At 39.2% G+C, this 12,413-nt stretch overlaps 2 protein-coding genes across 3 annotated transcripts; one reads left to right on the forward strand and one right to left on the reverse strand.

The window, feature by feature from the left end:
• The first annotated feature begins 284 nt into the window (after positions 1 to 284).
• Positions 285 to 5,672, forward strand: rfc5 (replication factor C (activator 1) 5). The gene is made up of 11 exons (XM_004566688.6): positions 285 to 456; positions 998 to 1,062; positions 1,367 to 1,503; positions 1,612 to 1,691; positions 1,821 to 1,894; positions 2,384 to 2,543; positions 3,189 to 3,270; positions 4,167 to 4,296; positions 4,576 to 4,653; positions 5,065 to 5,119; positions 5,257 to 5,672. Exons 1-11 carry the CDS (start codon positions 410 to 412, stop codon positions 5,354 to 5,356), a joined length of 1,008 nt encoding a protein of 335 aa, XP_004566745.1. The 5' UTR covers positions 285 to 409; the 3' UTR covers positions 5,357 to 5,672.
• Positions 5,631 to 12,211, reverse strand: wsb2 (WD repeat and SOCS box containing 2). 2 transcript variants are annotated; one of them, XM_004566689.4, is made up of 9 exons: positions 11,972 to 12,211; positions 11,587 to 11,755; positions 9,703 to 9,905; positions 9,479 to 9,610; positions 8,862 to 8,962; positions 7,424 to 7,620; positions 7,034 to 7,123; positions 6,830 to 6,946; positions 5,631 to 6,220 (listed from the first exon to the last, which is right to left on the reverse strand). In XM_004566689.4, the coding sequence occupies exons 1-9, from the start codon at positions 12,009 to 12,011 to the stop codon at positions 6,007 to 6,009; spliced, it is 1,263 nt and encodes a 420-aa protein (XP_004566746.1). In that variant the 5' UTR covers positions 12,012 to 12,211; the 3' UTR covers positions 5,631 to 6,006. The 2 variants fall into 2 exon arrangements, with proteins under 2 accessions (XP_004566746.1, XP_004566747.1); XM_004566690.2 differs by lacking the exon at positions 11,972 to 12,211 and adding an exon at positions 11,836 to 11,944.
• Between the last annotated feature and the right edge of the window lie 202 nt (positions 12,212 to 12,413).

A 12,413-nucleotide genomic window follows, 5' to 3' on the forward strand; every position in this document is an offset into this window, starting at 1 on the left:
AGGACTTTAAAGACTTGTAGTTCTTGCTGTTGGGAAAAAAACCTACTCCTGAGTTTGATTTTAATTTTCACTGATTAGGGCAAGGAATTGTTCAAAATGGGAGAGACAATATTTAAAAATGAAAGAGGAGATATATATCTTCGTTGTTATGATGTTTGATATTGTGTATCTTTTATTGTTACAATTTCTAAATCCCGTTATTATTATTTTTTTACAGCAGAGAACAAGTCACCGATACTCCGCCCATGAAAATGACAATGTGATTCCATTGGTTGTACGTGGTGACGTGTGACGTACGTTTTGTTTGCGGAGCGCGCCAAACAGGGCCATCAACAGTAGTAATCGCAGTGGCTTAAACTCTGGAACCCTTTTGCTCAGCTTGGCGTAATATTCATGCTTGGTAGGATACATGGCTTCTACAAGTAAAGCGCCGTTACAGACCAGAAATTTACCATGGTGAGCTGAAACTCGCTGTTTATCACAGAATGGTTCAAAAAGTTATTGCTAGCTAGCTAACATGCCTACTGTCAAGCTAGCTGCTCGCTGCACTGAGTAGACTGATGCATTCTGTGAATTGCTAGCTTTATATACATATAATAAATGACGTTAGTTATTACGCATAGTTATAACATGGAAGGAAATTAGCTTGTCTTCAGTTCGGCTTACGTAAATCTTATCAGTCCATCAAGCATTAACATGGTGCCACTTCAGCAACAGGTTAACCGAAAACCTGCAGCTTCTGACTGCGGTGAAAGTACTGTAAGGTTGACGTTTTGTTTATAATAAAGGGTGATGTTACGAAAAAAAATATGGATGCGGAACTAAAAAGTGGCCATATGTAATGTGATATGTCAACGTTTGTCAGCGCTTATCATATGTGTCCGTAAACGTTTCAATAATTTTCTTTAAAATTCTTTCGAGGTTGCTTATTTGCCTTGCTGTAAACGCAGTAGTTATTGCAAGTATGAATGCGTGTGTGTGCGTTTTCCTGTTTCAGGGTTGAAAAATACAGACCACAGACACTTGATGATCTGATTTCACACAAAGATATTCTGAGCACTAGTAAGTATGTGGACTGCCAGAATAACAATACTATAAAACTGTATAACATGACACTTATTGATAATCAAACTACTTTTAAAACGTAATAAACTGATAAACTCAATGCTATCTGCCAGTGTTTTTGACTCTTGAGCTTGTTTACTGTGGTTATACCGTCACTGTCATTAATGAGTCATGGTACTAAGTCAGCTGGCTTAAAACTTTTATGTTTCAAACTATTCAAGGGGGGTGCATATGTGGATTGTTATAGAAATGTTGGTTACTTGTATTTAAACAGATTTTCATTTGTTCTTTTTATTTCCAGTCCAAAAGTTTATCAGTGAGGACAAGCTTCCACACCTTTTGTTCTATGGCCCACCTGGAACAGGAAAAACCTCAACCATACTCGCTTCTGCCAGGCAGCTGTACAAAGAGAAGGAGTTCAACTCTATGGTGTTGGAGGTATGTTACAACTCCTCATTAGAAGATTTGGATTTGCTGAATTGTAAAGGTTTTTGAACTTGTAACTCTGCCATTTTACATTAAAATATAACTAATTTTGGTTTATAGCTCAATGCATCTGATGACAGAGGTATTGATGTAGTACGAGGTCCCATTCTGAGTTTTGCCAGCACCAGGACCATCTTCAAGTAAGACTAAAACACTTGTAGAGATTTTGACCAGAAATAAGTGTTCTCAATACTTTTATGTGCAGTTAAGAAGTGCAATGGAAATGTAAGCTGCTGCCTTTGCTTTTTTTTATATATCTTGTCCTTCAGGAAGGGCTTCAAGTTGGTGATACTGGACGAGGCCGATGCCATGACCCAGGATGCCCAGAATGCATTGCGTCGAGGTAAGCCATCTGTTCGTTCAGGCATTACCCACTGTGAGGCACACGGCTCAGTGAGCAGGCAATTTGGCTGCTGCTGACTTACAGTGTATCTACTTTTAAACCTGGATATTTATTTAAAAAGCTTTACTTTGCAGAAGAGTGGAAATAATTATTGAATTTAACTGTGAGATATTTTGTAAATTTAGTCCAACCTGTGTTTTTCTAATAATGTTTCCATATTTCATTTATAAAGCATCTATTGCTGCTCAGTGCCGTTTTATATTTCTAAATAGATGCATGGTGAAGGAAGAGTGGATGATATTATTGGTATATTACTGTCAATTCTAAATTCTCAGTGAGGTGGTTTACAATCTTAGCAACATTAAGCAAGTCCTTAGGATAGATTATTCAAAAAAGTGGAGGTTTTTTTTTTATTTACTAAGATGTTGCCAGAATTTACATTTTAAACTTGTTTCCCTGCTTTCATCCCACCCTTGCTCTCTGTCTCAGTCATTGAGAAGTTCACAGAAAACACTCGATTCTGTCTCATTTGCAACTACCTTTCCAAGATCATCCCCGCCCTGCAATCTCGCTGCACCAGGTTCCGCTTTGGTCCGCTTTCGCCAGACCAGATGATCCCTCGGTTGGAGCACGTTATCCAGCAGGAGAAGTGAGTTAATGTGTGAATGCTTTCTCTCCACTTACTGTTGTTGTTGTTGTTGTTTTTTTACATCTCATTGAATTATTCCCAGAATTGCTAATGAACTTGCCAAATGTATTTGTACCTGTTGGCCTCCCTGGGCTCCGCTAATTTGCGTATAGTGAGAGAAATAACTATTTGATCCCCTGCTGAATTTATAATTTTGTTCATTTCCTTGTAAGTGAGCATTCTCTAATTTTTATGGTAGTTTAATTTTAATAGAGACAAACATAATACCAACCACATTAAAGATTGTTTAAAATCCAGAGTCTTTGTTCTTATGTTACGTTTCTGTTGGGTAATGTTTAGAAGTTTAGGGCTTCTCTGTGTGTGTTTGAAAACAGTTTAAATCAGGGTGCAACATCAACCCTGGCCTCTCAACTGTACCAGGCCCTGAAAAACCAACAAATGCCACAATAGGAAATAAATGTTCTCATTGTTTCACATTTATTGCTATATGCAACTTGAGATAGAAGAAATTAATGAACAGACTTGGAATTATTTTTGATTGCTCTATTTATTAAATGTCATCAATTATGTGTTCATGTCGCAAGTTTTAATTTAACGTTGATATGATTTAAAAATAGTTGATTATGTCATTACTTTTTGTGACAGTATTGACATCACGCCAGATGGAATGAAGGCTATTGTGACCTTATCAACAGGTGACATGAGAAGATCGCTCAACATACTGCAGGTATGGCCAGAAGTTCATCATCAGCGTTGTTTAAGATGTGGATGTCATATTCAGTGTGGCCGTTTTTAAACAGCGAAAATATAGCCACTGGCCACTTCATTAGTTGCGTCCCCCCTTTTGCTTTCAGAGCTGCCTTATTTCTTTGTACCATTCCTTTGAGGTGTTGATCCATATTGAGATGATTGAATCACACAGTTGCTTCAGATTTTTCTGCTCCACATTCAGGATGTAAATCTCCACTACATTTCGCATCCAATATATCCCAAAGGCTCTATTGGATTGAGATTTGGTGAGTGTGGAGGCCATTTAGGTACAATACATTTATTGTCATGTTCAGGAAATCAGTCTGAGATGATTTGAGCTTTGTGACACAGAGTGTACCAAGAAAATATCTCCCACACATTACACCATCGCCAGCCTGAACTGTTGATACAAAGCAGAATAAATCCATGCTTTCAATGTGTTCAAGCCAGATTCTGACCCTGTCATCACAGTGTTACAGCACAAATTGCTTTCCGTTAAGCTGCACGTTCTTCTCTAACATCCAACAGCGCATTTTCTCCCAGAGAATAACCACATACTGGATATTTCCTCCTTTTTTTTTTTTGCACCATTCTCTGTAAACCCCAGAGACAATTGTGTGGGAAAGTCCCAGTAGACCAGCAGTTTCTGGTTACGTTTCTTCCCCGTTCTGATACTCCGTTTGAACTTCTTCAGGTTGTCTTGACCATGTCTACATGCCGTAATGCATTGAGTTGCTAGCATGTGATTGTATTTGCATTAACAAGAATTCAAACAGGCATATCTAATGAAGTGGCCAATGAGTAGTATATGTTATATATCCAAACTGCAGATGGGTAGACTGTACTGCATGTCATCCATCTCTGTGATTTCAGAGCACCAGTATGGCCTATGGGAAGGTCACAGAAGACACAGTGTACACCTGCACAGGGCACCCCCTCCGCTCAGATATAGCCAACATCCTCGACTGGTGCCTCAACAAAGACTTTACTTCAGCGTACAACCGTATCCTATATTTAAGTTCTATGAAAGCTGCACATTTCTTGTTTTTGACTATGCCATTTTATACTTTGAACATTTCTTATGAAGTTTAGCATATTCCAAGAAAGAACATTTCTTTCTTGCAAATAAAACTTTAGGTTAATAGAAGGTAGCTGTACCTAAATGCTTTGCAAATGTTTTTAAAGATTCGGTGACTTTTTTTTGAATGGTGGGTTAACGAACAAAAATTCATATTAGTAGTACAGTTTATGATCTTGCATTTCTTTAACACATGGATGAAAGAAATCCTTGAGCTGAAGACTCTGAAAGGTTTGGCTTTGCATGATATTCTCACTGAGGTTCATCTGCTTGTACACAGAGGTAAGGAACATGCAAGGGGGGGAAAAAATCACACGTTTTTATTTCTTTCTTTAATTTAAGCACCCCAGCACAAAAGCCACCCTCCTTTTATGCCAACATTTGATTGGCTGCCTCTCGCAAACATAAGGTTTGAACAGGTGGATGGGGTTGCTGTGCTCACAGACCAGCCCTAACCATAAAGTATTTGGAGCAGTCTTTGGCCACGTGTAACATGAGTGTCAACCATAGTAACAGCACATGTTAAAGAAAACACGCAATGGGGCCACTTTAAAACCCACTGAAAGGTTGGCGGTTAGAGACGTGTTCAGTGTTAAAGTTTTAAGCTCACAAGTTTGTGCATTAATGAAAGTTTTTCTGTTTTTACTATCAAAAGCAAAGTATCTAATTTTTAAAAATGTTTTTTCTTTAAAGTGGATTTTCCTCCCGCTATTCGGATTAGTCTGCTCATCAAGTTGGCCGACGTAGAGTAAGTGTGATGCTTTTTAAAAAAATATTTACAATGTAACAAGTCATGTTAATATAATAAAGACACCAACATGTTGATTTCCACACGTTGTGGCAAATTTTTTTATTTCCATTATTGCTCATGTTTCATCTCTTCAGACATCGGCTTGCATCGGGAACCAGCGAGAAGATCCAGCTGAGCTCCATGGTTGCAGCTTTCCAGGCAGTGAGAGAGCTCGTGGTCAGCGAAGCACCTTAGATACAGTAATGCAACGATGGTCTTTTTCCACAGTGGGGTGGGGGGGGGGCAGCAGTGTAAAAGATGTCTGGAACAATGCTAGCAGCTATCTGACTCACTCACATCTGCATACAGAACCAAGATGGAAGTCGATCAGCACAGTGGAAAAACGAAACAAAAGATCCTTTTGGCACTTTTGATTTAAAAGGTGGACTTGAAAAATCCTATTTTCAGTTTAGTATCACTGCAACCAGGTAATCAGTTCATTGTCCAAAAAAAAGTCATTGAACATGTGTATGTTTTAATCAGTTTAATAAAACCCTTTCTTATAAGTCCAGTTGCTGCAATATTAATGTGCCAGTACATTAGCAGTGCATATAATGGTAAACACAGGAATTAGAAAGTATATATATCTGATATTTACACAATAAATTAATAGTATAAAACTGTTATTCAAGTCAACAATGTGAACACTGAATGTATGCTTTGTAGTACCGCAGTAGTGCAATAAATGAAATCTTAGTGCAGGAATGTTGCATCTAAAGTATCTTAAAATATGCTTAATCTGCTTCATCAAGCTTTCAAAGCATTTGTTATCAGAAAATACAAGGCGTTTTTAGGATCATAGTTAATCACTGAAAATGTCAGTTATTTATTTTTAAAGTTCCTATTTAACTTTCCCACTCCTCTTCATCTGAGGAGCAGCAGGACTTGAGGCGTTCGGGGATGTTTTTGTATGTGAGGTACTCGAGGATCCTCTTGGGGAGGGGCAGCGCCTCAATCTGGTGCGTGGAGATAGAGTGGCGCAGGATAGATCGACACAGGTGGCACAAGCTGGGCACCGCACTGGGTGCCCTCCAGAACCTCACGTGGCCATCTCTGGTTCTGCCAAAAGAGACACATTTGCATGTTTATTCAGGGGCCAGTTTTCACAAAGATACTTTAGACTGGTGTGTTCAGGGATGGTCCTAATTTTGCTTGTAGATTTAATGCGTCTAATGCAAATCAGATGGTGTCAATAATGTAAAGACAGGTCTCATTTTCACCTTTAAATGAATCAAACTTCCGTACTATCTCAAGCCTAAGATTGATGTTACCATGGTACCGACAGGTAGCTTTGACTATTAGTACTCGAAAAGACAAAATCGTTGCTTGTAATTTACCAACATTATGTATTAGAACAGAGTTTTAGATACTGAATTGCTTTCAGCCACTTTTGTATTTTCAAAGGAGCCACTGCACTAGATGGATCTGCATATCTGATCCCCCCACCAATATATTATATTTAACAGCTTAATAACTGGGGGTTTTTTGACTAAAAATGAATGATATGAGAGCCTAATTTCATGGATAAGTTTAGCTGTATAAATATACTTTATAATAAAATAAAATAAATAAAGCTAGGAAGTGGGGTAAACTGAATTTTGGCATATAATGTCTATCGACCACCCTCTGTAATATTGTGAATCTATGCTGAAATGAAAGCATCCTTACCCCGTAGCAACAACTCCCCCTTGTGGATGGTACTTGCAGCACAGTCCATTAGAGTCTCTGTCTCTTTTCGTCTCCATCACCATCCCTTTCTCCCCCAGCTCCCAAATCCTAAGAGCTCTGCAAACGCAACACATCTGTCTGAAAGCATCTTTCCAGTGTGTAAAACATTTAAGTTATATAATATAGCATTTTCAGATAACTGACCTGTCGTCTGTCACAAGTGTCAAGTGCAGACCGTTTGGAGAGAACTGTATTGCTGATATTTGGTTTTGCCCATAATCTTCAAAGTAGTCACTGTGCAGAAGAGAAAGAGCGATGACTTTGAACTGCACCAAGTCAAAGTCAGACGCTCCACATAGTATACATAGAAAACAGATTGCAAAAGACAAGGACACTAGGACATACTTTCACATGCCGTGTCATACGCAAACAGAGATAATGACAGTGTGGGCTGTTTGGTTCACAGATTTAAGCTTCTGTACTTAAACTCAGTGGTAACAACCCGTTTATTTGAGTAATTTGCGGTCTTCTTATGTAACCCATAGAATGGAGTCTTTGTGCACAATTTTAACCCTCAAAGTTGTACAAACTCACGCCAGAGTGGCCAGTTTCTCTGCTGTGTATGGGTCCCAGAGGTCGATCCACCAACTGGAGCCGCTGAAGGCTGCAGTGGCGAGAATTGCCCCGTCAGGAGAGAAGTCACAAGAAGACAGGAGGTACACGGTCTTGTGGGCCCCTCCTGTCAGGTTCCTGATGAATGTATATGAACGTAGACTCCACAGACACACCATCTGATCAAAGTATAATCATGCAGGGTTAATGAGACTTTATACCTTGCTGGAAGGGCTGTTTTTAATTTGGAAAATTAATGTAGGTTTAGTCGATGCTCAAAGTAGCTTGTCCCTGGGGTAATTAATTGCTGCAGAACTGAAATTTTTTTTTACAAAAGCTAGTAATTTGTCAGTGATGTACTTGCTTGGTGTCAGCAGGACACCCTGAACCACGCAGCAGCGAGTGACTATGCTCTTAAAGTCTAATATTACACAACGTTATGCTGTCTGCTTTCCTTTGAAAATGAGAATATGTGAAATTGCCAGTTTGACTGGAGTGTTAAGACTTCCTGGTGCTCCAGAAGTTTCTAGAAAATGCTAAATGGCCTAAAAACATTTTAATAGGAGCAGGTAAAACAGACCACTACAATTGATATTCAGAAGCACCCACTAGCAGATAATTTCACTGAAAATGGATATCTCCTATAGGTGTTTAACTGGGTTGGTGTCAGCTGACTAAAGACATAAAATATAAGTCTCTGTATTTTCATACTCAAACCAACCAGAGCCTTTAGATAGTGATATTGTCATCCTGTGAGAGACCACCCCCATGAGGACAGAACTGTTTCATCACCAGATAAAGATGATTACTCAAAACAACATGTCCTAAAATAGCCCCACAGCATAACAGAGCCACGCTCAGTGGAGAGATCAAGCATTCAGGTTTTTCCTATAATTTGTCCAGGACGTATGCAACTCATATCCATCAATACTGGTAGCTGTCAAAAGAAAACACCACTAAAATAACTGAAGTTTGCAGAAGATTAAATACTTTACATAAGCAAATATCAACAAACTTGTTAGGAGCAAGAATTCAAATAGGAAAATATTTGAATATACCTTCAAACTAATTTCATTGTCCTAGAAAAATTAACGTGATGCAGGATTGCATTTAAAGCTGCCCTTTTAGACAATTTGTATCACACACTTTGAGCCATTCTCCTGATTAGACTTGTGGACAAACAACATTAAATTTGACACAGAGTTGAATGAACAGGGTCGCCCAAATCCATGTTGATAATGTTCATTAAAAACTGATAAAAAGAAGGACAAAAGGACACATTCAGCAAGCTTAGAGACATTAAGCATTTACAAGTGTTTGAGTTTTACATGCACAAACAAATTACTTAAGTTATCTTTTACAGTGCTCAGTACTTGATGAATATGACCTAATACGGTACTTTTGCAATGAAACACCTCACCCTGTCAAATCTCCCGACAGATGCAATCATGCTACAGTCAGATGATACGCAGCAGGAACTAATCCAGTCTTTATGGCCATAAAGCACCTGCACCTTTTTCCCTAAAACAGACAGGAAAAACATGGATGTAAATGTAGACGAGAGACTACAAAGCCTCATTATTTTTACTTTATTTTTTAAAATGACAGTACATCTCAGCTCCTGATTCCTGAATGTGTAAGCACAGCCATCTGCTAGCTTTAACCTCTTACATTAGAACAGAAGGTTTATTTCAGCTGAGTTTCACAAGATTAAACAGGGGTGAAGTAATGAATAGACAGCTTCAGTCATTAAGACCCTGTCTGCAAAGCCTCCAGAGTTGTTTGGTGACACGTGACAGTTAATATTTAACAGTTTTTTTTAAATGGGTGATCAGGCAAGCTCGAGGTGTACTTTGACATTTGAAAATTCAGCTGAAAAGCCTTGCAGTTCTAAGGTTATCTGCAAGAAAACAATTTGAGCCCAAGTAAAAAGGACGCACCAAATATGTAGATTATATTTTGTCCAAAACATTTTTTAAAAATAAGACGGTTGTGACTGCTACTCACAGGTATTTCTCATAAATATCTGAAAAATACCTTTATGAGCCAGGTCCCATATCCTCAAAGTTTTGTCCCGAGAGGATGATATGAGTGTGAGCGTCCCATTCTGAGGAAACACCAGGTCCCTTACAACCCCTTCGTGGCCGTGGAGATCAAAAACAGCACTGCCTAGAGGAAAGGAAAAGAAAAAACAAGCGATTTGAAAATCCATTTAATTCAGCCAAGCAAAACTAACAGTCACAGAAAAATAAAAATCTCACCTGTTAAAACGTTCCAGATTTTGATCACCCCGTTCTCCAAGCCCGTGGCCAGAAGCAGGCTGTTTTTCCCTTCTGATCGTGCTTTAGCTGGACACGCTGTTGCATTTGATTTTGGAGGTCTGGGCCCGAAGGCGAGCCCCCACACTGGGTGACCACAACTGAAGCTTTTGTCTCCTCTGTCAGTCTCTCCATTTTGACTTTCTCTGTGGGTGAGAGGAGCACCAAGAGTGCAGATGCCATAAAAAACTCCAGTGTAGGCGGTGTGAAGCTAGAGTTGGTGATTAAATGATGCAGCTTTCAAGTGTTGCTGGTCACAGCAGATCTAAACAACTAAACGGTAAACTGAGAGCTGAAATTTGAGTCTTCATGTTTTGCTTTTTTCTTTCACGTTAATCTAAAATAATAGCTGGAATGAATACATCCACTTGCATTCTTCTGCCTCCTTCCATATGTTTTATCAAATGTACCAACAAAATCTACTGAGTATTTAAAGTTGTAAGTCACATTTTTTTTGCCTTATTTAATTATTTAGGCAAATTCAAACATTGTTCATGGAGCAACAATTCTTTACTGCAACAAAAATATAAAGAAAAAAATAAAGAGTACTGTTTTGTTATTTTGTGTGGTATTGGCAGCAGTGCTGAGCATTTTTCAAACAAATTGGCACTAATGAACACTGCTGAGCCGAAGGGAAATTCTTTGTGGGCACTAGACAGAAAAATACTATAATTTCAGGGGCCTAATTTAGAGGTGTGGGGGTGTAGGGCATAACAGCAAGACCCAAAAGTTTAATATTAAATACAGAAAAATTAGAATTTTTAATAAATAAATAAATGAAAAAAGGAATAAATGACATTACTTAAAGCTATTTTTAAAATCTATATCTGGTCTTACTTTAAACAATAGATGCTTTTAATGCTTATTTTCTGGAGTTTTTATCGCATTCATGCCTTATTTCCAAAATACTGCTCAGTTGCATGAGGATATTTTCACATACTGATTAACTTTCATAACCACACATAACACTAAACACTGGATCTTTATAATACAAAAGCCAGTGCAGAAATGGACTGTGATCATTATTGTGGAGTTGTGCAAGACAGAGACGGGTTATAGAAGCCAAAGGATATTATCATAAGGTTACATTTTAACTGTTTACTTGATCTAGCCGAACATGAAGTAATACTTTTTCCCAGGTGGCTTGATTTCTTACATAAATACAGGCGTGTATTAAAAGAGAAAACAAGGGGTTAAATCTGATTGTCCACCACCATCCCCACCCCACCCCACCCGTGCTACTGTTAATCTTACAAAGCCCAGCGTCATTGTATAAGAGCAGTTTGGACATTTACTCGAGTACACTTTTAATGTACCTATGTTATTCGTCTTTTTGATGCGAGTATAGTACTTGTTTTAACGCTTCAGTTATTTATTTTGTAGATTTTGTAGAGTAACTGACACATATTGTTCAGTATTACTACAGATAAAACTACACACATTTTACTTTAGGTAAAAATAAAATATATTTTTAATACTATTAGACTTACCGATATATTTTGGATTAAGTAAAGATTCCGTCACTTTGCATAACAGTTACTGTATATAAAAAGATGTTTACACTTTTTGTGTAGTAGCCTCTGTAGAAGGAACAGGGCTGCACTTGAGTGTCCCCGGTATTTCCGTCACTGTATTCATTTCGAATCAAGTGTTCTTGTTACCTGCGGGCGCCTCTGTGCCACAATTAATCAAAAATAAAAAATAAAAATCAATCAATCATTCGAAAAGCCCGTGCAGGACCTGCCACCACCACCTTCCACGGAAACCAGAATCTTCGAGGGCGACCTGAATGCATCACGTGCGGATTAAATATACAGTAAAACCTACTCGGAGTCGAGAGGCCAGGCGACGACCCAGACGATCCCGTGTCCCATGGACCAGGCGAACCAAGCTCCATCCGGAGAGAAGTCAACACTCCAGGTTTCACGTCCAGCTCTCTCCACCAAGGACGGAGGTCGCCTGGTCTTCAGCTCCAGGAGAAGAGCCGGGTCGGACGCTGAAGGAGGATAGAAAGACACCACATAATCAACGTTTGGCACGTTCATCCTCTGACAGCGCTTGCAACTCTTAACCCACCAGCGTCCCCTGCTCGGTTGTATACGGTGCCTCTGGAGGTTTAAGGCCATCTCCAAGTAACCGCTGCCTAGTTTCTGATCGTTGCGATGACAACGTACTCACCGAGCTCGGACGACAGTCGCAAATATTCACTTACATGTCGGCTGCAGCTCTGGGTTGTTTTCCGTGGAGCACATCCTTTCGCTTTTCACATTCTTCGCTTTGTGACCGACTTCCTGAACGTGCCCTCCCCGGTTGACCGCAGCATTTAAACTAAAGGAGCTCACACTTTGTACGTCCGCAGAGGGCAGGGGCTCGGCGACAGAGTGCTGTCTGTCAGAGATAACGTGACAAGAAGAAACGAAATGTTCAGTGAGTTCCTGTTATCTGACTCATTTGTACCATTGCCCAACGTGATCACGTCTCCTTTCATGACGTAACCTTATTATAACCCTTAAACCACACCCCCCATGAGATTAAACAACAATCCAGCTTGTTCCTTACACCGTATCCACTCGTTATAACGAGAGTTGGCTTTATTATACCCAAAGTCAGTGATTCAGGGACGTGGAGCGACTTTTTTTTGTTAGTGGGGTCTC

Source organism: Maylandia zebra, linkage group LG12 (assembly GCF_041146795.1).
Source record: "Maylandia zebra isolate NMK-2024a linkage group LG12, Mzebra_GT3a, whole genome shotgun sequence".
Classification (NCBI taxonomy): Eukaryota; Metazoa; Chordata; class Actinopteri; order Cichliformes; family Cichlidae; genus Maylandia; species Maylandia zebra.